General features: G+C 36.7%; 1 protein-coding gene across 5 annotated transcripts in view; it reads right to left on the bottom strand.

Moving 5' to 3' along the window:
• The window catches only part of GART (phosphoribosylglycinamide formyltransferase, phosphoribosylglycinamide synthetase, phosphoribosylaminoimidazole synthetase), a 37,318-nt gene that overhangs the window by 5,618 nt on the left and 9,885 nt on the right, over nt 1-21,815 (bottom strand). For all 5 annotated transcript variants that reach the window (XM_043996357.1, XM_043996359.1, XM_043996356.1 and 2 more), the window contains 14 exons: nt 21,089-21,214; nt 19,141-19,228; nt 18,851-18,936; nt 18,482-18,650; nt 17,167-17,398; nt 15,193-15,287; nt 13,464-13,573; nt 13,007-13,205; nt 9,492-9,743; nt 9,152-9,304; nt 5,299-5,505; nt 4,648-4,788; nt 4,185-4,315; nt 19-160 (listed from right to left, as the gene is read on the bottom strand). In XM_043996357.1, coding sequence (XP_043852292.1) covers nt 19-160; nt 4,185-4,315; nt 4,648-4,788; nt 5,299-5,505; nt 9,152-9,304; nt 9,492-9,743; nt 13,007-13,205; nt 13,464-13,573; nt 15,193-15,287; nt 17,167-17,398; nt 18,482-18,650; nt 18,851-18,936; nt 19,141-19,228; nt 21,089-21,214 — 2,131 coding nt within the window. The remainder of the gene's footprint in view (nt 1-18; nt 161-4,184; nt 4,316-4,647; nt 4,789-5,298; nt 5,506-9,151; nt 9,305-9,491; nt 9,744-13,006; nt 13,206-13,463; nt 13,574-15,192; nt 15,288-17,166; nt 17,399-18,481; nt 18,651-18,850; nt 18,937-19,140; nt 19,229-21,088; nt 21,215-21,815) is intronic.

Here is a 21,815-nt window from a genome sequence, read left to right as displayed (position 1 = left end):
AGTAAATAAACTGCTTACCATTCCACTTTTGGACAAAAGGACCAGACAAAATTCTCATGAATCCTGCAAGACAAACTAGATCAATGGAGAACTCTTCAAGGATTTTGTCAATTTCACCATCAAATTCTGAACGATTTTTATATAATTTATGATTAATTACCTGTAGAAAAAAAAAAGATGGTAAATAAAAACCAATGTCTCAAAGGTATAATCAAGTCATAAAAGCTGACACATTACACTAAAGTCATGATCAGATACTTCACTGAGGCATGAAAGTTACCTTGGTTTTTTTGAGGGTTATGCCATAAGGGAATGACCATGACTACCTACATAAACTGGAAAAGCATTAGGTATAGGATCAGTCACTGTGGATTTATTACTCTTTTTACTTAAATTCAGTTCAAACATATAAGCACATAATTATGGAGGAAAATGAACCGGATGATGAAAAGCAATATAGTATTGATTCTCGAAGATCTTATCATGTGGATGAGGGTGGAGGGGTTAGGAAAAAACATTTTCACAAATAAACATGACTATATTATGAAGAATAATACAATGATGGTAAAGGAGAAATGCAGATAAAATATTGGAAGATCACTATTCTAGAGAGGTTCCATGGAATCTCTCCTTGAATGGAGATAAATTTCAATAGGAAGAAATACAAATAATGGATATCTATATAGTATTTCAAAGGAATTTTACATATATTGGCTCATTTGAGCTTCGCCACAAATTCTGTCGGCGGTAGATATGACAGGTGTTTCACTTCCACATTTTAGAGTTGAATAAAGTAAATGTCAGAGGAGTTGACTTGCCCAAGTTCTGAGTGTTAATGTCAGAGGAAGAATCTGAATCTAGGTCTTACTGATTCCAAGTCTCTATTCATTATATCATATTACCAGAAGACATGGGGGAAATAGGAACCAAGTATGCGAGAATGGCTGGCATTCCCATGGGATGGGAATGAGAATAAAAATAGAAAATGAGAAGTTGTATGTTCAGATTAGCTAGCTGGAGTATGTGTGTGGGCACAATATGTCCATGCAATAAAAGGTGGACAGAGGGGCTAAAAACAGAACTTTTATTTTATCCTGCATACAACAGCAAGTCTTTGAAGATTTTTAAACAGGACAGCAAAGTGGTCAGACTTATGTTTTGGGAAAGGGAGAGACTGGCATAGGTTAAGTTTTCCAAGGTTTCTCTGAAGCTATCTTTATTTATTATAGCATAATAATATTCCATTACAATTTTTCCATCTCAGTAAGTTATTTTTTTATGCATCCTTCCCTTAAAGTACCCTCCCACTAATTCCCTATCTCCCTTCTCTCATTTCTCTGTTGAGATAAAATCTACGATGATAATCTCTCCCCATGTCAGAAGTAAATTTATCCTTGCTTATTCCTTTATGATTTTGTTCGTGTTTACCCTTTTTTAGAGTAAGCTCTCGGAACTCACGACATGATCGCTCCAAAAAACCTCCAAATAATGCCATAGGAAGTCTTCCATTTTATTAAAGGCTCATTTTTCTACTGTAGAATTATACTCAGCTTTACTGATTTGTTCTTGGCTATAAGCCTATATAATTTCCCTTCTGAAATTTCTTATTCTACGCTCTCTGCTCCTTCATGATGGTAACTGCTAAATCAGGTGTGATACTAACCATGGCTCCTTTGCACTCAAATTGTTGATTTCTGGTTTCTTGCAGTATTTTTTCTTTAACCACAGAGCTCTGGATTTTGGATATGATGTTCTTGGGAAATTTTAATTTGGGGGGGCTTCATTTAGTGAGTGACTGGTTGATTCTATTTCTACTTTGTCCTCTGGTTCCAAGAGGTCTGTGTGGTTTTCTTAAGATTTCTCAAAATATGGTCTCTAGGCTCTTGTTTTGATCAGTTTTTAGGGTGTCAGTTCTTCTTATCAAAATTATTCTCCTCAATCTGTTTTCTAAGTAATAGTTTATGGTATGAAATACCTTATATTTTCTTTTATTTTTTTTTCAGTGTTTTGATTTTATTTTAGTAGTTCTTCTTGTCTCATGGAGTCATTGGCTTCTATTTATTCCATTCTAATTTACAAGGGATTTGTAGCTTGGGCAAGGTTTTGTATCTTTTGAGCCAAACTGTTAATTCCCCCTTTTAGTTCTTTCTTCCATAGCGCTCATTTATTTTTCAATTTTCTTCCTCTGGTGCTCTTGTATCATTGACAAAACGTTTAACTCTTTTTTGCTTTAGCTCTTACAAGAAATCCTGTCCAATTTGTACCCATGCTATATTTTCTTGAAGCTTTGGTTGTGGATGTCTTGAAATCATTCTTCTAGGGTTGTGTCTTGAGTATTACTGTCACCCTAAGGCCTTCTGATGCTGGAATTATTTTTTTGCTTGTTCATTCTTCCAGCTTACTTTCTAACTTTGGATTTGGTATTAGGCTAAGCTCTGCACACGTCTTTTTAAAATTTTTTATTTTTGTGTGGCAATGAGGATTAGACTTGCCTAAGGTCACACAGCTAGTGTCAAGTGTCTGAGGCCGGATTCGAACTCGGGTCCTCCTTACTTCAGGGATAAACCACTGCGCCACCTAGCTGCCCCCCCCCCTCTGCACACTTCTGAAGGAAAGATCTAAGCTTGTCTTATTTTTTTTTTTTTAAGCTTGTCTTATTGCTGCTTGCTTGGCATATTAAGTGTTGAATTATTTTAGGATCAGGCTGAGGAACTGTAAAGTTTTGAGTGCTCCCAAAGTGGTCTGATCCAAGACAAAGCTTGATTGCTGCACACCTTGTCTGAGCTCTATAAGCTTCTGACCTGGGTTTAGGTCTGAGGAAAAGCAGCACGATTGGGAAGTTCTGCTGGTTTGGAGTGACAGAACTGCAAGCTCTTTTTTGGATTGGAATTCTTGTACTGGAATATTATTTCTCTGCAAGCTGTAGAGTCTAAAAGCATGGCTGCTTGCTTCTGAACATGTTCCTTTCTTGGTACACCTCCAGAGCCTCCCTACCCTGGAATGCTACCTCTGGGCACAGGGCAACAAAGTTGTCAGTTACCAGCTATCTGTATCAAGGTGTCTTGAGATGCCCTGGTAAAGGTCTAGAGACTCCTGCTTGCTCTGTTTAACAGCCTCATCCTAGATTGGAGTGCCTCCCATGTAGTGCTCTGGGCCAGAGCCTGTCCTGACTGTTCATAGCCCTCTCCATCTGTCTCCCTATAAAGATGTGGGGTTAGAAAAATGATTCATTTGGAACTGTCTTGGATTTCCCTACCAGGATCTGGTCTGTTGTATATTCTACATCGGTTTGGCAGAGATTTGGAAGGGGTGAGATGGAGAGGGGGTAGTTTCTCTGCTATTTCTTTCTCTTCCAATATCATGGCTCTGCCCTTAGACCTTAAGGAATTAAGGATTCTAAGACATGGAGGTGATAACCACTCTTCCATCTGAAGAGTATAGGGACAGAAGAAGGCCTGTACAAAAGTATAGAGACAGAAGATGGAATTTGTGTGAGAAGAGAAAGTAGGCCATTGCATCAGGATCATATAATGCACAAAGAGTAATGTGTAATAAGTTTGGAGAAAAATAGGCTAGAGTCAAATGATGAAAGATTTTAAATGACAAACAATGGAATCTATGTTTTATCCTAGAAGTAATGTAGACATGGAGACAGCATAGTGTAGTGGATAGAGTACTGGACTAAATGAGGAAGATCTACATCTGAACCTCTCTTCATATATTTACTAGCTGTGTGACCTGTGTAAGCCATTTAAGCTCTGTGGGCCTCATATGTAAAAAGCAGCAGCTGAATCGGATGATCCTGGAAGTCCCTTCAATTGTTGGGCTGGTATGTGTTTCAGTGACCCTGGAGCCAGGAAGACCTGAATTCAAATGTAGCATCAGATCTTTATTATGATGTGACCTTGGGCTAGTCACTTGTGCTCTATTATGCCTGTTTTTTCATCTAAAAAACAGGAAGAAAATAGCACCTATATCATAACGTTATTGTGAAGAGCAAATGAGATAATCTTAGATAAACTAAAGCAGTTAGTACAGAGATTGAATAGGACTGATCAGAGGGACACCCATAATACTCTTCCCAATTTGTTTTGCAGTAAAAACATGACTTCAGAGGATGGCTATATAATAAAATATGAATGGAACATTAAAAAAACCTTCAAACCATGCTAAAACCAACCTACCTTAGTAGCAATACCAGCATTTTCTGCTTTCTCTAACCCTGCCACTCCAGCTTTGTTAGAGATAACAACGGCAATTTGTGCATAGCTAGTTGGTTCCTGAGTACTATCTATTAAGGCTTGGAGATTTGTGCCTGTAAAGTATGGAAAAAATACAAATAAGCCTATAACTCATAAGAATGTACATATATATGATCCTTTCTGCTCAATTAACAATTTTGTTTTATCTTCCATTTACAAAAAAGTGTTCAAATATATAAAAACCCAAGGCTGTCACTCTGAATTTAAAAAACACCAGAATTCAGAATTTCAAAATTTAAAAAGTCTTAGTTCAACCTAATGATATAAAATACTTTTCCCTTATTCTCTGCCAAGTTGTCCTAATTTCTTTCTAATCTAATATTCCTTTAGCTCTTAATAGTCTTTTATCAACTACTTCAAATATACACAGGAAAACAAGTCTCACCTGTTCCAGATATTAACACAGCCACTTGTACCCTCTTTGGTTGGATACTAAGGCAACCCTTTAAAGATTCATTCACTAATGAGACTGATCCATTTATTTGCATTGTTTCAATCAGATGGTTGACTTTCACACGGGAACAACCTTCATTTCAAAGCCAAAACACAAAGGTAAAAAAGTAGCAAATTAGTAAGAATACTAGTTAAAATAAGTCAAAACTTATTTTATATTAAGGAAAACTTTTTCTTTTAAAGCACTTTCTGAAGACTCAGATGCTAACATTTAATTAATTGTACAAGCATTACAATCAATAAGACTCCTGCATCAAATGTGTTAAGCTGTACAACTATTTAATAAAAAGAAGACTGTTTCTATAGGCATTTTCTCATTAGAACCAATCAAATATCCTTAGCTCTTTCAGGAAAACGTTTAATAGTTGGTAGTTTAAAATGCACTATCCCAAATCTAGTGTTGATACTAGTTGCCTAGTCATAATTTTAACATAGCATCCATGTGCTAGCCACTTGAAGGATTTAATGAGATAATGTATTAAAATGGATTCCTGAATATTTACTTTCATTCTTATCGATAAAGAAAAAAGAATGCAGAACCTTCTATGCTAACAGAATAAAAGAACAAATTAAGAGATAAAACCTGTAGGACAATTAACTACATTCCCGATTATCCAGGCTTCCTCCTCTTGCTGGTGTACAAATTTCAGAACTTGCTCAGCCAGATCTTTCTGTACCACCATGACAGCTCCAATTCCACAATTGAATGTCTTAGCCATTTCCTCTTCAGAGAGGCATCCTTCATGCTGAAGCCATGAGAATATTCTAGGGATCCTCCAGCATCGAGCATCTGGCAATAGGTTAGGCATGTCAAACCGGATTAATGTTTCATACATAAAACATGGACACACACACACACACACACACACACACACACACACACGGAGAGTTAGGACTATAAATAAATATAGTAAATGAAGCATAAAGTACTCTTCAGGTTAAAGTCCTTTGCACTCTGGTGCCAAGCTACTACTATTCTAGCATGCTTGCAGTTTCAGTCCTTAGCTGTACTTAACTTGAAAGACATATATTAAAGTTAAACATGACCCTGAATTTAAAAGCTACTAGAATTCAGAATTCATCATACTGGATGGGGAATAATAAATAACAAAGTTAGAAATAGAGTATGGGGCCTGGTGAACAGGTGAAGGGCTTTAAAAACCATAGGATTAAGGGAGAGATATGGCAAGATCTACACTTTAACAGTATACATAGAGATTAAATAGAAGGGTGTTGCCTCCCACTGGAGAGGTGAAGGAAGATGGAAGGCTTAGACTAAGATGGTAATTACATGAATAGAGAAAAGGAAGCAAAAGACATTGTGGAGTTAGAAATGCTAAGATTTGGAAATATGCGGGATACAGTGAAGATAATAGGGGTTAGTGAGGAGTTAAAGAGCTTAATAAGATACATTCTGGAGATTCAAAAGAATGGTGGTTTTAAAAGGAAAAGTGATGAGGTCAGAAGCCAGTGAGAACTGAGAGCAACAGGGGGAGACAGCATTTTCTAGGTATTTAGGGAGAAAAGATGTAGCACGATAGATTTAGGGCATGGAAAATCTAGTAAGTTTTTTTTAATTAAAATTTTTTTCTTATTTTAATTTTTTTTCCTAGTGAGAGTTTTTAAAGGGTAGTCTTGGGAATGTATGAAGGCAGTAGGAAAGAATTAATAAAAAGGAGAGACTGAAGATGAGAGTTGGGGGGCACAGGGGGGGGAGGGAAGAGAGAGAGAAATCTCCTGGAGAAAATGGGAGTGCAAAAAAAGAAAAAAAAAATGGGAGTGCACGAGATGATAAAGGACACATACAAGAGCTGCTCTTTGCAAGAGAGACTTCAATATCAGAAAAAGAATAAAAGAGAGTAGGGGATGATGTCAAGGAGGTATGAGATACTGAGGGGGAAGGTGCACGGAAGGCGTCTTGAGGAGACAAGAATGTCTGGAATAGTTTCTGTGGAGAGTAGAATTAAAAGTACTGCTTTTCTATGGTGAAGGTCCAGTTGAGACTACTTAACATATAAATTTGATTTGGACCAGATGTGTGACATCTTTTAGCTCCATTTGTCAACACATCAGGTAGATGAGGAAGGGATAATTCAGGTTCAGGGTTTGGCAAGAGATTCTACAGTGGAGGATAGCATAGAACTGAATTTGGTTACCTCCAGGTAAAGACTGAGAAGGGGGGAAGTAAAATTAAAGAATGAGCTAGGGAGCAGCTAGGTGGCACAGTAGATAAAGCATTGGCCCTGGATCCAGGAGGACCTGAGTTCAAATCCAGCCTCAGAAACTTAACACTAGCTGGGTGACCCTGGGCAAGTCACTTAACTCTCATTCCCCAAGATAGAGAGAGAGAAGAGATTATTGATGATCCTGCTTGAGGAGTAAGTAAGTAGTGGGGAAGAGAAACAATAAGTCTAGACCGGAGTTCAAATCGGACCTCAGACACTTGACACTAGCTGTGTGATCTTCTGCAACTCGCTTAACCCTCACTGCCCCACCAAATATATAAACAAACAAACAAACAAAAAGAATGAACTAGTCTGAGAATTCACAACAGTTTGGAATCCTAGGAAAGAGGGGAGCTTCCTAGCTCCCCTGAACAGCTATTCCAGCTTTTATCTTAAACCTTTTCCTTTGTCTATCTTACTGTACTCACTGAGACCTAGCTCTCCCTTGATGACAGCTTTCCTGGTATTTTCCAGTACTAGCTGGTATCGCTGCCTCAAGTCTTTCCCCATTTCAGTTCATCCTCTAGTCAGCTGTCAAATCTGCCTTAAGCATAGATTTGACCATGTCACTCCCTTGCCAATGCAATGAGTTCCAGTGATTCTCTATTACCTTCAGGAATGAGAGAAATTATTTTGCTATGTTAATAATCACTTATTAAGTTTTGAGTATAAATAGAATCCAGTCTGGGCAAGTCATTACTCTAGGGAAAAGAGTCCCTCCTTCACTGGAGTTTAAGGTGATCCATCTCATGAAGGAGAAAAACAACCAGAGTGGTCTGAATGGAAATGGATTCCCCCTGTCCAGATTGCTGGAGGTGGGCTGTCTCAAGATCAAGCCACTTTCTTAGGCAGGAGGAGCTGAAGACTTCTAGCCCACCTCCTCATTAAATGTCTACCAATCAGGGTTGATTTTCACTTTTCAGGGACATTCCCTTTCAAAAAAATATTTAAAGCTTTCAAGCTTTCCATGGGTTTATCTTTGGCTACTGAAATCATTGACCATCAATTTATTGACTGCCAACTAGCCTAATTAATAAATGGATTATTAATTACTCAGAAACTCTATCTTTTGGATTTTCATTATCACAAGACCAAATACAAAATCCTCCATTTGATTTTTAAAGCCCTTCATAAGCTCCTTTCTAACATTATTACATTTTATGTCCTGTGGGCAGTCAAGTGGCAAAGTATGGAAAGAACATTGGGTCTGGAGTTAGGAAGAAATTAATTAATTTCAGGGATCAGATACATGACTAGTGTATGACCCTGGGCAAGTCACTTAACCTCCTTGCCTCAGTTTTCTCATCTGTAAAATGGTGATATATGCACCAAATTCCCAGGGTTGCTATAAGATTATAATTGCAGAGCACTGAGCCTAGTGATTGGCAAAAAGTAATATATACATGTTATCTATTATTATCTTACATCCCTCTATGTACTCTGTAATCCACTAAATGGCCTCCTTGTTCCTTACACATCACATCTTGACTCTGGGCATTTCTCCTGTCTTTAAATACTTGGAATAATACTATCCCTCCTGTCACCTCCTGGCTAAAAAAGTCCAACTTTCTCTAGGAAGCCTCTTTTGATCCCCCTTAATGCTAGTGCCTTCCCTCTGAGATTATACCCCATTTGTCCTGTATATATCCTGTTTGTACATAGCTGTTTGCATGCGATCTCCCCTTTTAGACTAAGAGCTTCCTGAGAATAGACTTCCCCCTGCCTTTTGTACATGTGTATCCCCAGTGTTTAGCACAGTGCCTGAGACAAAGCAGGCATTTAACAAATGCTGGTTGTTTTGACTTAACTTGGAGGAATCAGTAGTCATGAAGAAGACAAAGAATAGTATCAGGAGGGGGGTAAGGTACAGGGAGAGATGGAATGACAGGTGATCAAAAAGAGGAACTGTCAGGGTAATGTTAGATCCAGGGGTGCAGATGAGGTAGGGAAGGAGGAGGTCATGGGATTTCAGATTTATCCAAATGTCTACCATCTCACTCTTCAAAAACTAGCTGTTGGGGCAGCTAGGGGGCGCAGTGGATAGAGCACTGGCCCTGGATTCAGGAGGACCTGAGTTCAAATCCGGCCTCAGACCCTTGACACTTACTAGCTGTGTGACCCTGGGTAAGTCACTTAACCCCAACTGCATCACCAAAAAAACCCCCCAAAAAACCCCAACCCAAACCAAAAATATTCTATTATTTTCCTTACCCAAATCCACCCCAAGTTTCTCTGGAAGAACTCTAGGAATGTTTTCAAGTAGTCCTCCTCCAGTAATATGGGCAAAGGCCTTAACATGCCCCGAACGAAGAACAGGTAACAATGTCCGGCTATAGATTTTGGTTGGATTTAACAACAATTCTCCTGTAAATGTGAGATACAAAACAGCCCCATTCAAACACTGAACTATATATCTTCTGAAATGATAGCTGGTTTTTGCAAATTATAAATCTACTAGTTTAAGGATAAATTCATAATTAAATTATATAAAAGTAGTTATTCATTCAAATTTAAATTCCAATCATAAGCCTTATCATACTCAGCCATTTACCTAGAGTTTGATTACCACATCCATCAGGTGCTGAAGAGGAGAACTGGAGGGAAGAATTTTCTACAATCTTCCTTACAAGGCTGAATCCATTACTATGAACTCCAGAAGAGGCTATTCCAATGATAACATCCCCCTCAGTGATTCTGTGCAGTTGAGGGAGCTTTTGATCCCGTTCCATGGCACCAACAGCAAAACCCGCAAGGTCATATTCTCCAGGAGGATACACTCCAGGCATTTCAGCCGTTTCACCTCCTGGTTAAAGAGATATGGGGAAGGTAAGTTAGTGAAATCAGGAAATACTTATAAGTGACCATCCACCTTGCCATTTATAATTCGCTACGTACTATAACTATACAGAGGGAATTAAATACCATAGCAGTTGCTTGATTGTAAAATATTTGCACATATTGAGAAATTTAAGAAGCTTAAGAAATGATTTAAGGGAAATGGTATATGCTATAAGAAAGGATAAATTTTTCTTTGTTCTTTTAAGTAGCAAACATTGTGTTGGGCACTGGGCATATCAAGAAAAAAAAATGGTTCCTGCTTCTAAAGAATTTACTTTCTATAAGGGGAACAACAGGACCATCAGATATAAACAAATACAAAATAATTTCTGGGGGAGAGGGCACTAGTAATTCAGGGAAAAACAAGACAAGTCTCACTCAAGCAGTAGGTGGCAGATACACTAAGCCTTGAGGGAAACTAGGGATTGGTATAAGGCTGAGGTAAGGAAGAAGTACATTATTAGAATAGGGGCAAGCCTATGTAAAGGCACAGAGACAGAAAATGCAATGTCAACTATAGAGACTAGCAAGTAGGTCAATTTGTCTCAAATAAAATTTGTAGTACTCTAGGCCCATTTAAAGGGCTTTAGAAGTCAAATGAAGGGTATTATATTTTATATCATGATTTATAATCTAAGGACAATAGGGAGCCATTGGAGCTTCTTGAGCAGGGAAATAATATGTTCAGACTTTGAGGAACATATATTTGTTAATTAATTATGTGAAGGAAGGGTTGGTCAGAGACAAGAGCCTTGAAGACCAATTAGAAAGCTATTGCAGTAGTCCAGGCAAGAATTAGCTTGTTGTTTTCTGGGATATTATTTTGATATATGTCAGAATGAATACCAGATTGCTTAAGAGCTCAAGAGAGGAAAAACTGTAGCTGAATATCCACGATCCCTTTTAAGGTAAAACAAAAAGCTTATTTTAAAATGAAGTACCTATGCACTTCAATGCTTTAAGAATTCTCGATTATATCAGTGAAATTCTATTTAAAACTTGTTAAAGTATTAACACTGGGAAAAGACAGAAACATCCCAGCAGTGTCAGCACATACCAGACACCAGAACTAGGACCCCAGCTCAGTACCAGGTAAGCTGCTAGACCCTTATGACTTCTGGTAGTGCTAGCCACCCTCTATCCCACCCACTCAATGCAACACCAAACACGAGGGTCCCTTGTGGGCCCACAACAACAAGCTAACAAAGTTTTGAGCTAGAAACTAAAGATCTTTGGGGAATAGATGCCTATTGAAGACAAAGGCTGATTTGGGAATTAGCCAACTGATGATAATTTATTAAGCACCTACTACATGTGTAATAGCCAGGTACTATGCAAGGCCTTGGGGATATATAGAGAAAAATAAAAGTCCATGCTATGAAGGAGACAACATGTATATAAATGAGTGTAAATAGATATGAAAAACTTCACATAAAAATTGCTGCTTGAGCAGAGTTATGAAGGAAACAAGGATTCTAAGAGGCAGGTGAGATGGGAATGCATTCCAAGCTTAGAGGGACAGTCAGTGCAAAGACAGATTCAGTCAGAAGCTGATAGAAGGCCAGTTTGGTTGAATCAGAGTTCAGAAAAGGGAGCAATGTGAATAAAGTTCAATAGTTTGGGACCAGGTTGTGAAGGGCTTCTGGAAGAGTAAACCAAGAAACACCAAATTTCAGATATGACATTCAGAGAAACATGGGAAGACTTGAATGAACTGAAAAGTAGGAACAGGAGAACAATATATACATTTACTTTTTTTGAGGAACAGAAGGAGAGCTCAGGCAGCTTGCTGATTCCTCCCTGACATCTTGGCCCTGCCCCCAATATATACATTTACTAAAGAACATTGTAAAATACAACTGTGAATGACATAAAACTCTCATCACTGCAATAACCAATCAGGACTTTAGAAGATTGGTGAAGCTTGCTTCCCACATCTTGGTGGAAAGGGAACAAAGAAAAATAGAACAAGACTTACACTTCCACACACAACCAATACAACACACAATTCTTTTACTTGACTCTATTTATTACAGGGAAGCACTTTCATTAAGGGATTAGGGGAATATTATGAGAGGGAAGATGACAAAAATGAAAGAAAAAAGCTATCAATAAAATATAAAAACACACAGGAGAAAGGTGATTGATTAGAAAGGAACACAGAGGGGCGGCTAGGTGGTGTAGTGGATAAAGCACCGGCCCTGAATTCAGGAGGGCCAGAGTTCAAATCCGGCCTCAGACACTTGACACTTACTAGCTGTGTGACCCTGGGCAAGTCACTTAACCCCCATTGCCCTGAAAAAACAAACAAACAAAAAAGGAAGGAACACATAACAGAAAGGCAGTGTTGGTACAACCATTTAAAAAGCAGACAGATACATTAAAACAAAGAAAACCAAGGTTTGGTTCAGGTTCAAATACAACTTTTTCCCCTATCCATTATATATGAAAATATTCACATTTTAAAAAAAGCAAACAAAGGAAGAAGTAGATAGTGGAAAGAGAGTTGACTTATGAATCAAAGACCTGCAATCAAGTTCAGCCTCTGATCTATCCTGGCAGTGTGACCCTGGTGCCTCAGAGAAAGTGCCAATCTTTATTGGTAAAGGTACTTCCACACCACAAGCTCCCTCACAGATCAAGTTAAAAAAAACTCAAGAGGAATTTACATCTGATACTAGATGCAATATGTAACTAGTTTATTGAGTAGGAAAGTCACTTTGGCAGCTTATGTAGAAGATAGACTGGAGAGAGGAGAGACTTGAGACAGGGAGATCACTTAGGGGCTACCATAAGAGTTCAGGCAAGAGGTGACTATGGATGTAGAATGCTGAACATGCTTATGTTACTTAGTTCTCATTTTTATATGAACTCATTTGATGTGAAATGCTAGGCAAAATGGAAAGCAGTTTGGTAGGCATTAGGTTTAGAAGACATCTCATTGTTCAAAGAAAGGTACTACTGGAGTTTGGGGGTGTCACTGGGGAGTGACAGTGATCTTAAAGACCAAATACTATCTACAAAATGTTTTAAAAAGCAAGTTTTGGGGGCAGCTAGGTGGCACAGTGGATAAAGCACCAGTCCTGGATTCAGGAGGGCCCGAGTTCAAATCTGACCTCAGACACTTGACACTTACTAGCTGTGTGACCCTGGGCAAGTCACTTAACCCTCATTGCCCTGCCCTGCCCCCCCCAAAGCCTATATACGTTATAGGAAATACCAACATACCTAAAAGAGCGCATCCTGCTTTTTCACATGCCTTTGCTATACCAGCAATGATAGTTTCAGCTGTGCTAACATCAAGTTTTCCACAGGAAAAATAATCAAGGAAGAATAGAGGCTCTGCTCCTTGAGCCAAAATATCATTGACACACATTGCAACTAAATCTTGACCAATAGTATCATGTTTATTGCATTGTTGGGCAATCTGTAAAGAAATAATATAGAATCCTTGTTATAATCTAAAAGAATAAGCAAAAAGATGTTTGCTTAAGAAAAAACAAGAAACTGATAAAGAGCTGGCCGAAAAGAATTATTTTCTTGCACAAAAACAGTTGAAAAAGCCTTAAATACACGGATAGTATACCTTAAGAAATATGTGGCATGCCTTTTTTTTAAGCTCTTGATAAGAAAAATGACACAAACATATAGGCATTTATAAATTCCTAATCTCTGAACTGGTTACCTTTAATTTGGTTCCAACTCCATCTGTTCCAGATGCCAGAAGGGGATCTTTAAAACCAGCTGCTTTCAAGTCAAAGAGACCAGCGAATCCTCCAAGGTCGACATTACATCCTATCAAGTAGAAAAACAGCAATGTGCAGTTTAACACAAAAGAAGACCAAGAATACCCCACTTCTACTATGCTATCCTTCATATCATGAAATAATTAAAATGGGACACGACAAACATTTAGTAAGATATTAAGAAAATTTTATTGAATTTACATTAGTCATTTATTTCCCACCTCTCTCCACAACAAATCATTTCTTGTTAGAGAATAATAGCTAACAATTTTATAGTGCTTACTATGTGCTAGGCACTGTGCTAAGTGTCTAAAGCTGCATTTGAACTTAGATCTTTCTAAACTCCCCTGGTACTCTATTCACCATGCTACCTAGCTGCCTCAATTAAGCAAAAATAGTTAATACTGGGTCCATGTTTAACAATATGCACAATATTCTTTCCACTTTTTGAGAGGAGGGTTATATTTCATTAGCTTATTTTTGAGACCATTATTTTTTCCCTCACCTCAATGCCCCAGACTTTATTTTACTTATAGCTATCTTCATTTACTTTATGATTTTTGGTTTTTCTATTTATTTCACTCTGCATTAGTTCATTCCTGTCTTTCCACATTTTTCTGAATTGTATATTAACATTCTTTCCATTCACATACCAAAGTTTTAAGTCATTCCCTGTTGCTGATGTTTTGAGGTAAAACATTCCATCCTAAAATATGATCTGAGTTCTCTATTAGAAACAGAATGCTGTACTGAATGAAGTATGGTTCTGCAATACTACTAGAGCAGTTTCTTATTTTTTGTTGTTCTACATTTTGGATGAAAGTTGTCTACTAAAAGCACATTTAATACAACACTAGTTCATAAACTAAAGTATATTTGATGCTCCCATGATCTATAGCATCTAATCATAAGGTAGGATGTAGTATATAGAAAAGGTTATAATAGGACAATAGTTCACCTTTTTTTTTTTGGTTTTTAGTGAGGCAATTGGGGTTAAGTGACTTGCCCAGGGTCACACAGCTAGTAAGTGTTAAGTGCCTGAGGCCGGATTTGAACTCAGGTACTCCTGACTCCAGGGCTGGTGCTCTATCCACTGCGCCACCTAGCTGCCCGACCTGATTTTTTTAAACTAAGAGTAAAAAGGACTATTTCTATTGAAAAGGCACCTCCATTTTATACTACCATAATTTCTTCTGGAAGTATTAATCTTAAATATGTTTCTAAGTATAAAATCAAGAGCAGTTGATCAATAATAGAACAGCTGTCAGACAAACTGGTATATAAATGTAGTATTATTGTGTCAAAATGAAGAATTTAGAGAAAGATAAAAAGACCTTATATGAGCTGTTTCATACAAATAGAAAAAAACACCACCCACAACAGTGAGCTGAATGTTAACTATAATCACCAACCTAGAACTGGAAAATAGCTTAGGAAGCCATATCCTTTCAGAAGAGGTGTTGATGTGCAATATTGCACACACTGTCAGCTGAGATCATGGTAAGTCAGGTGGTTTTGCTTAACAATTTTGCAACAGAAGTTCATTTGGTGGTGGTAGGGTATAAATCCAGATTTTTAGTGCCATAAAAAAACCCAAAGTAATCAAGAAAGTGTATTTAAACGAGTAAATATATCATTAAGGATTCACAAAGATAGGATTTAGCTTACCAGGTCTGGAAGTGGCTTTAGCTAAAGGCTTAATTTTCTTAACCAGTTCATTGCCAGCTGCAATATCCACCCCACTTTCCTTGTAAGTCAGGCCTCTAAAACATTAAAAATGTTAAACTATAATTTATCTGTGAGGGCTAGTTACTTCACCTGAGCATATTAACAAGACATGCTCTATGCATAAATGCATGACTAATTTGTGATTAATGATCAATCAACCAATAAGTAGTTAATTATGTGCTAGGGATACAAAACAATCTCTAATCATAAGGATACTTATGTAATTTTTTTAAGGATACTTATTTTAGAATGTGGGCCAGTTATACCATAGACTAATGAAATACAAAGAATATTTCCTAATAAAATCCCAGTTTGCTCTGTGCTAGCCTATAGTAATTAAAAATTTTATAATTATTTCTGATTTGAAGGCAAAATGACCAACTTACATTTTGCCCCTTCAGCTTTTGTTCAAATACTAATAAAGGTCCTGAACATCCATAAAATTGGAAAATGAGGCCTTGAACAATTAAGTTGGTTAAGTACCTGCTGTAATAGCATACAAATTCCATCAGTTTTCAGTTTTATCATGAAGATATGGTAGAAAGGAAGAATACAAAATTTCTGACAAATCAAAACAATGTTCACTGGTATCATCCTTTTAAATATACTACTCTAAGAATAGAGGTAACCTGGTACAGTGGATAAGTGCTAAACTTAAGAGTCAGTAGACCTGGGCTCAAATCCAATCTCAGGCACTTCCTTGCCCAACAGGTTTATAGCTTTAGAAATGGAAGGGACTTTTGAAAGCCACTCAGTCCAACCCCCTCAATTTAAAGATGTAGAAACTGAGGCTGGGAGAGGTGACAGGCAAAATTTGAACTCAGGTTTTTCCAATTCCAATACCAGCATTCTGATGATTAACACCTTGCTGCTGAATAAGAAGTCATAATGCCTCAGAGCTTTAGTTTTCTTGTATATAAAATAGGGATATCCCTTCTTGCCTTACCTATCTCATAGGGTTGTTGTGAATCAAGTACTCTATATAGTAGGGTGCTATAAAGATGTGTTCTTAATACTGGATATAGCACATGACTATTTATACTATCCATGGGTGGGACTTTCCATAAAATTAAGAATTAAAATTTTCATTAGAAATAACCTAGCTCCAGGATGATAAAAGTTGTACAATAAAATATAACTTACTGATGGAATTAAGAATGTAGCTTTTAGCTACTTTCTTGGAGTTTGTTCTAAAAAGTATAATCCAGAGTTTGGTAATCAGATAAGATTGTACTAAAACCTGGGAAAAATTGCCACTTCAAAAGTGTTTTCTCAATGTTTCTCCATTTGAACTATATATAGTCTTTGACCTTTTCATAATATTTAATGAGTGAGATCATATGCTATGTATAATTTTTAAAATAAAGATACATACCCAGATTTTAAAAAACTTAGTTTATTATTTTCACAGAATAATTGAACAGAACAGTGATCAAATCCAAAGAAAATGGCACTAACTTGTAGATATGATGGACATATAATAGTGAACTGATAACATTTAATGATTACGTCCTTCAATAAGACAAATGCACACAATTGGAACCATATATAAACATCATTAAAAAAACATAAAAATTAATGGTGTAAAATAATACATTAGCTGTATTTTTTGATTCTTAAATGGTTTCCTAACTTTCAGGAAGGTACCGAGAAATTTTTTTTTTCCAATTTGAGAACTGTTGTTTGCAAGTTTGGTTCAAAGCAGTTCATAATGGTTTTATTCCACAGCAGTACATAAAAATCTTTAACTGGGATCTAAGTTAGCCTAGTTTAATGAAACAACACAGTTATCCTGTACTTATTGGTACAAGATAAAATGCTCCATGACTGGTATTTTATGTAAAGCTTTAGCAATAATCAATGTAGGTTAGGTTTGAGCTAATAATGACTATCATTTCTTTAAAAATATTTTACCTGGACCGTTTTAGGAAAGAGATAGCTCGATAGCCAATGTCTTTTCTATAAACTGCTCCTTCAAATTTTATGAGAGTTACTCCTTTATTGGCTTCTTCAAGAGCTGACATCAGATCTTTCTGGATGGCTGTTACTGTAAGGACTCTACCACCATTAGTTACTATTTTATCCTTTTTCAGGGTTGTGCCTGCTTGGAACACCTCCAGGCCTAAAGCTTTAGCCTCAGGAATTCCTAGAAGAGATGACATTTAAAAAATAATTTTACCGGATATGACAAGAAAAATATTAATTAAAATAAATGATAAATTTAGTTTAGATGTTTGAATTCAGTTAAAGGTATATTTGAATCTCTTCATAGTCTGAGATCTAACTTACCAGTCTAGGCTTATCATACTCCTTTCCATATTCTATTGTGAAGCCAAACTGGCCTTCTTACTATTTCTCTCACACATAATTTTATCTCCCATTCCTCAAATATACTCTCCCTTCCCACTTCCACCTCATATATTTCTCTTTAAGTCAAACTCTATGTCTATATGAAACTTATCTTGATCCTTCTATATGCTGGTGCCCTTCCTAAACTATCTTTTGACTACTTGGTAGTGATTCTGTATATGATTTACACACACACACACACACACACACACACACAATATAAAAATAAGTACTTGTCTTCCCAGTTGGAACATAAGCTCCTTGTGAGTAGAGATTGTTTCATCTGCTGTATTTGTGTTTGCAAAGCTCAGTATATACATAGGCATGCACCTGCTAGAGTATTTATTTTACATATGCTATCAGTGTCATGGACTGATTCATTTTTGTCATCCTATCCCTAGCCTCCAGAACAGTGCCTGATACATAACAGTTGTTTAATAAACATTGTGTAAGTACTAATTAAGGGGGTAGGTGCCCCCAAACATGGTAGGAGTTTCTGAGTAGAGGATAGACCTTTTGTACCAGGACAGATGGGGACAGATAGGAATGATACACTCAGATCTGTCTTAGAAGACCACGTCTAAGCTTTCTCACGAGGGACAGAGAAGTTTCTTAAACAAAATTTACAAAATCTTAATCTTTGTGTTGTTTTGTGACCCTGACACTATATTAGAGGTGGAAGTGGAAGCTCATACTGAAACATATACCTAAGGAGGATCTGTATTATTATGTCATTTGTGCACACGATAATTAAAATTATAAAAAAATATTTGTTACTCCTCTGCAACCTCAGGAGTAGCCAATCTTAAGAAAAAAGCAACAAGAAAGCTGTGTTTGCCACCCATTATGCTCAGCACAACAAAACAGTAGTCCCAGTTACCTGTTATCTCCATGCCTTTGGTGTAATTTGCTGGATAGCCTTTACTTGCCATGACAACAGTTACAGCAGCATTATCTTCAAGCCAGACTGGCGGAGAATTAGAAAGCTGACCATCTAAAACTGATTGAATTACTTCATAAAAATCACTTTTAAGAAGTGGAAGAATTACCTACAAAAATATAGCACACAGAGTAGTTAAAAAAGATGAATTTTAATACCTTCAAGATATCATATTCACTGAAATGCTAGGCATGATATATGTAACATATATAAAAACATCACTGTAAAAACAATACGTCTGAAATGAAAATTTATTGTTTATACATTCATATTTCACTTATCCTTGACACTGTATGTACTATTACTTACCTGGCATTCTGGATCCCCAAATCTGCAATTAAACTCCAGAACTTTTGGGCCATCCTTGGTAAGCATTATACCAGCATACAATATTCCTTTGAAAAAAGAGAATATACAATGAAGACAATAAAGCTACATAGTTTTAAACTTTTTATAATGACCTAAGAGTTCTGGTTTATTTGTTATAAACAAGGCAATTTTGGTCATTTCTTGCTCATTTCAGGAATTGGCAAAGAAAATGCTGAAGGAGCAACTTTCAGGTTTTCCTCAAAACGACATTCATAGATCAATATTCCTACCTACATATGGAACACCTTCTTGCTGCATGCCATCCACTGCTCTCTGAAGAATGGTATTTTTAATTTTTAATAACAGATCTTTAGGAACCTAGGAAAAACCCAGAAATTGTTTTAAAGGCAAATCTGTTATCTCTTTTTCTACTAATATCAGAGGGTTATGAATAAACACTTAGAAAAATTCAGCATGTTATTTTACAAGTATAAAATTATGACTATTAAGGTACCATAATTAGTAAAGAGGGCATATTCTTAAGTAATCAAGCAGCACCAGGCAACAAATTCTACACTGATCTTATCACTCATCTCTTCCTAATATGGGCATCCAAGCATTATTAATTTGTAGTAAAATTTTTATCTAGAAAAATAAACCTTTAGAAAGTTTAAAATAGCAGAGACATTTTATGAGGCAACTAGGTAGCACAGTGGACAGAATGAGTGCTAAATCTGGGGTCAGGAAGACCTGAATCAGAATCTAGTCACAAGTCAAACCACTTGACAGTAAGCAAGTCACTTAACTTCTCTGTTGGTTTCAGTTTCCTCTGGGGATAACTATAGCACCCCCCTGCTACAATTATTGAGGATTCAATGAAATTATATTTTAAAGGACTTTGCAAACCCTAATGTGATATATAAATGCCAGTTATTAGTTTTTGGTTTTTATGATAATTTCCTAAAGTTCTTATATAAGCTAAGTTGGCTAATTGAATCATAATTATAAAGAATTCCTAAACCAAATTACTGTTAGTTAAGAGTATAAGAAGTTAATTTTTAGAAAAGAGACTGTGTGGCTGGTGTGAGAGTTAGGAAGACTTGGGTTTAATTTAATCTCTGACACCTACTGGCTCTATGAGACTGGGCAAGTCATCTAACTTCTAATTAAACCAATCAACTGTTTGCTACAGAAAAGGTGGCAATCTACATTGGGAGAAAAAAGTTCTCTTACTGGGGAGCTCCCTATATTGATGAAATCATAGGTCCAGACCAAAAACCAAAGAACAGAAATATGGCATATATTAAAAGGAGTAATATCTCTTCATTATCAATTCTGGGATTGCTATATTCAGGAGTTTGTAAAGTGTTAGTCAAAGCATGGCTACAAAGTCAAAATGTGTAGTCTAGTTGGTGATTTTGATATAATCCTGCTAAGAGTAACACACACACAAAACATATAATATTAAAAAATATATAAAAATAAACATTTTTATATAAGATGTATACCTGGGAAGATCTATTCACACTATAGTTCAGTTTAGCTTTTAAAAGATAAAAAGTTAGGGTGTGAACTTTTCCTTACAAAAGAGGCATGATGAGGCAACTAGGTGGGGTAGTGGATAAAGCACTGGCCCTGGATTCAGGAGGATCTGAGATCAAATCTGGCCTCAGACACTTGACGCTTAGTAGCTGTGTGACCCTGAGCAAGTCACAAAACACATTAAAAAACCCCAAAGAGGCATGATATAAGGCAACACTTATATTGGAAGAAATGCAAACCAGAAAACAAAGCTCGCTATAAAGTCCATTTAATTAAGGAGATCTTTCTATTAAGCTTTGGAATCAAGACTTGAGTTTAACCCCATCTCTGACTATAATGAGTTGTGGGGAGGTCACAACTTCTTTGCGCCTCACAGAATGTCTGAGGATTTTTCTTTGAAACCACAGACAATTGCAATCTACACTGATGAAAAGAACTTCCAACAGACTAGGAAGGACCCAAACTGAAGAAATCATAGATCTTTAATGCAGAAATTCGGAATTTCTAGGAAGCAACTAATGCTCTTCTCTGAGAATACTAAAGATAAGACTTGGAATGAGATGTGTATTTAAGAACTAGAACAGCCATTTACTAGTTTTACAACTACAGGCAAACTGTTTAACCTGAGCATGACTGATCAATAAAATAGGCATAATATTTGCCTTTTTTATTAGAAAGGATTGTTATTTTACTTACCTGAGGTGTTGGGCAATAAGCTCCCATTCCTCCTGTATTGGGGCCATGGTCACCATCCAGTAATCGTTTATGGTCTTGTGCTGGTGGCATTGGGGCCACAGTTTTACCATCAGTGAAACATAAACACTATAGGAAAACATAATCTTTCCATTTATTACTATACCATAATTTACTGAATTGCTAATATATAAACTCCAAATTATTTAATGTTTTAATATTTATGAAAAGTGACTTAATATCTGTTATGTAAAAATAGCAAAATTTATTCTATAAGATAACAGATGGACACCTCTTTCAAGCAGAAAAATCAGGTCCACACAAGAAGTCATATATAAAGAAGCTGAATGTTTTATTTTCCTAAACTTTACCAGTCATTTTTAATTACTTGTAAATAGTTTTATTTATCCCTCATTTACTTTCATGATACTGAAGCACTATGTAGGGAGGGCCTTACCCTGAAGAAAATTATTTTAAAATAAACATATTGGGACAGCTAGATGACACAGTGGATAAAGCCCTGGCCCTGGATTCAGGAGTACCTGAGTTCAAATCTGGCCTCAGACAGTTGACACTTACTAGCTGTGTGACCCTGGGCAAGTCACTTAACCCCCATTGCCCCCCCCCCCCAAATAAGTACTTCAAATAAACATAGTACTTTGGCAAATAGAGGGCAGATAATTTAAAAAGCATGATAGTCATTCACTTCGTGCACTCCTGGTAAGGCTGA

This window comes from Dromiciops gliroides, chromosome 3 (assembly GCF_019393635.1).
Source record: "Dromiciops gliroides isolate mDroGli1 chromosome 3, mDroGli1.pri, whole genome shotgun sequence".
NCBI classification, from domain to species: domain Eukaryota; kingdom Metazoa; phylum Chordata; class Mammalia; order Microbiotheria; family Microbiotheriidae; genus Dromiciops; species Dromiciops gliroides.
The sequence above is the reverse complement of the archived record's forward strand: the minus strand, read 5'-3'. Positions and strand labels throughout refer to the sequence as shown.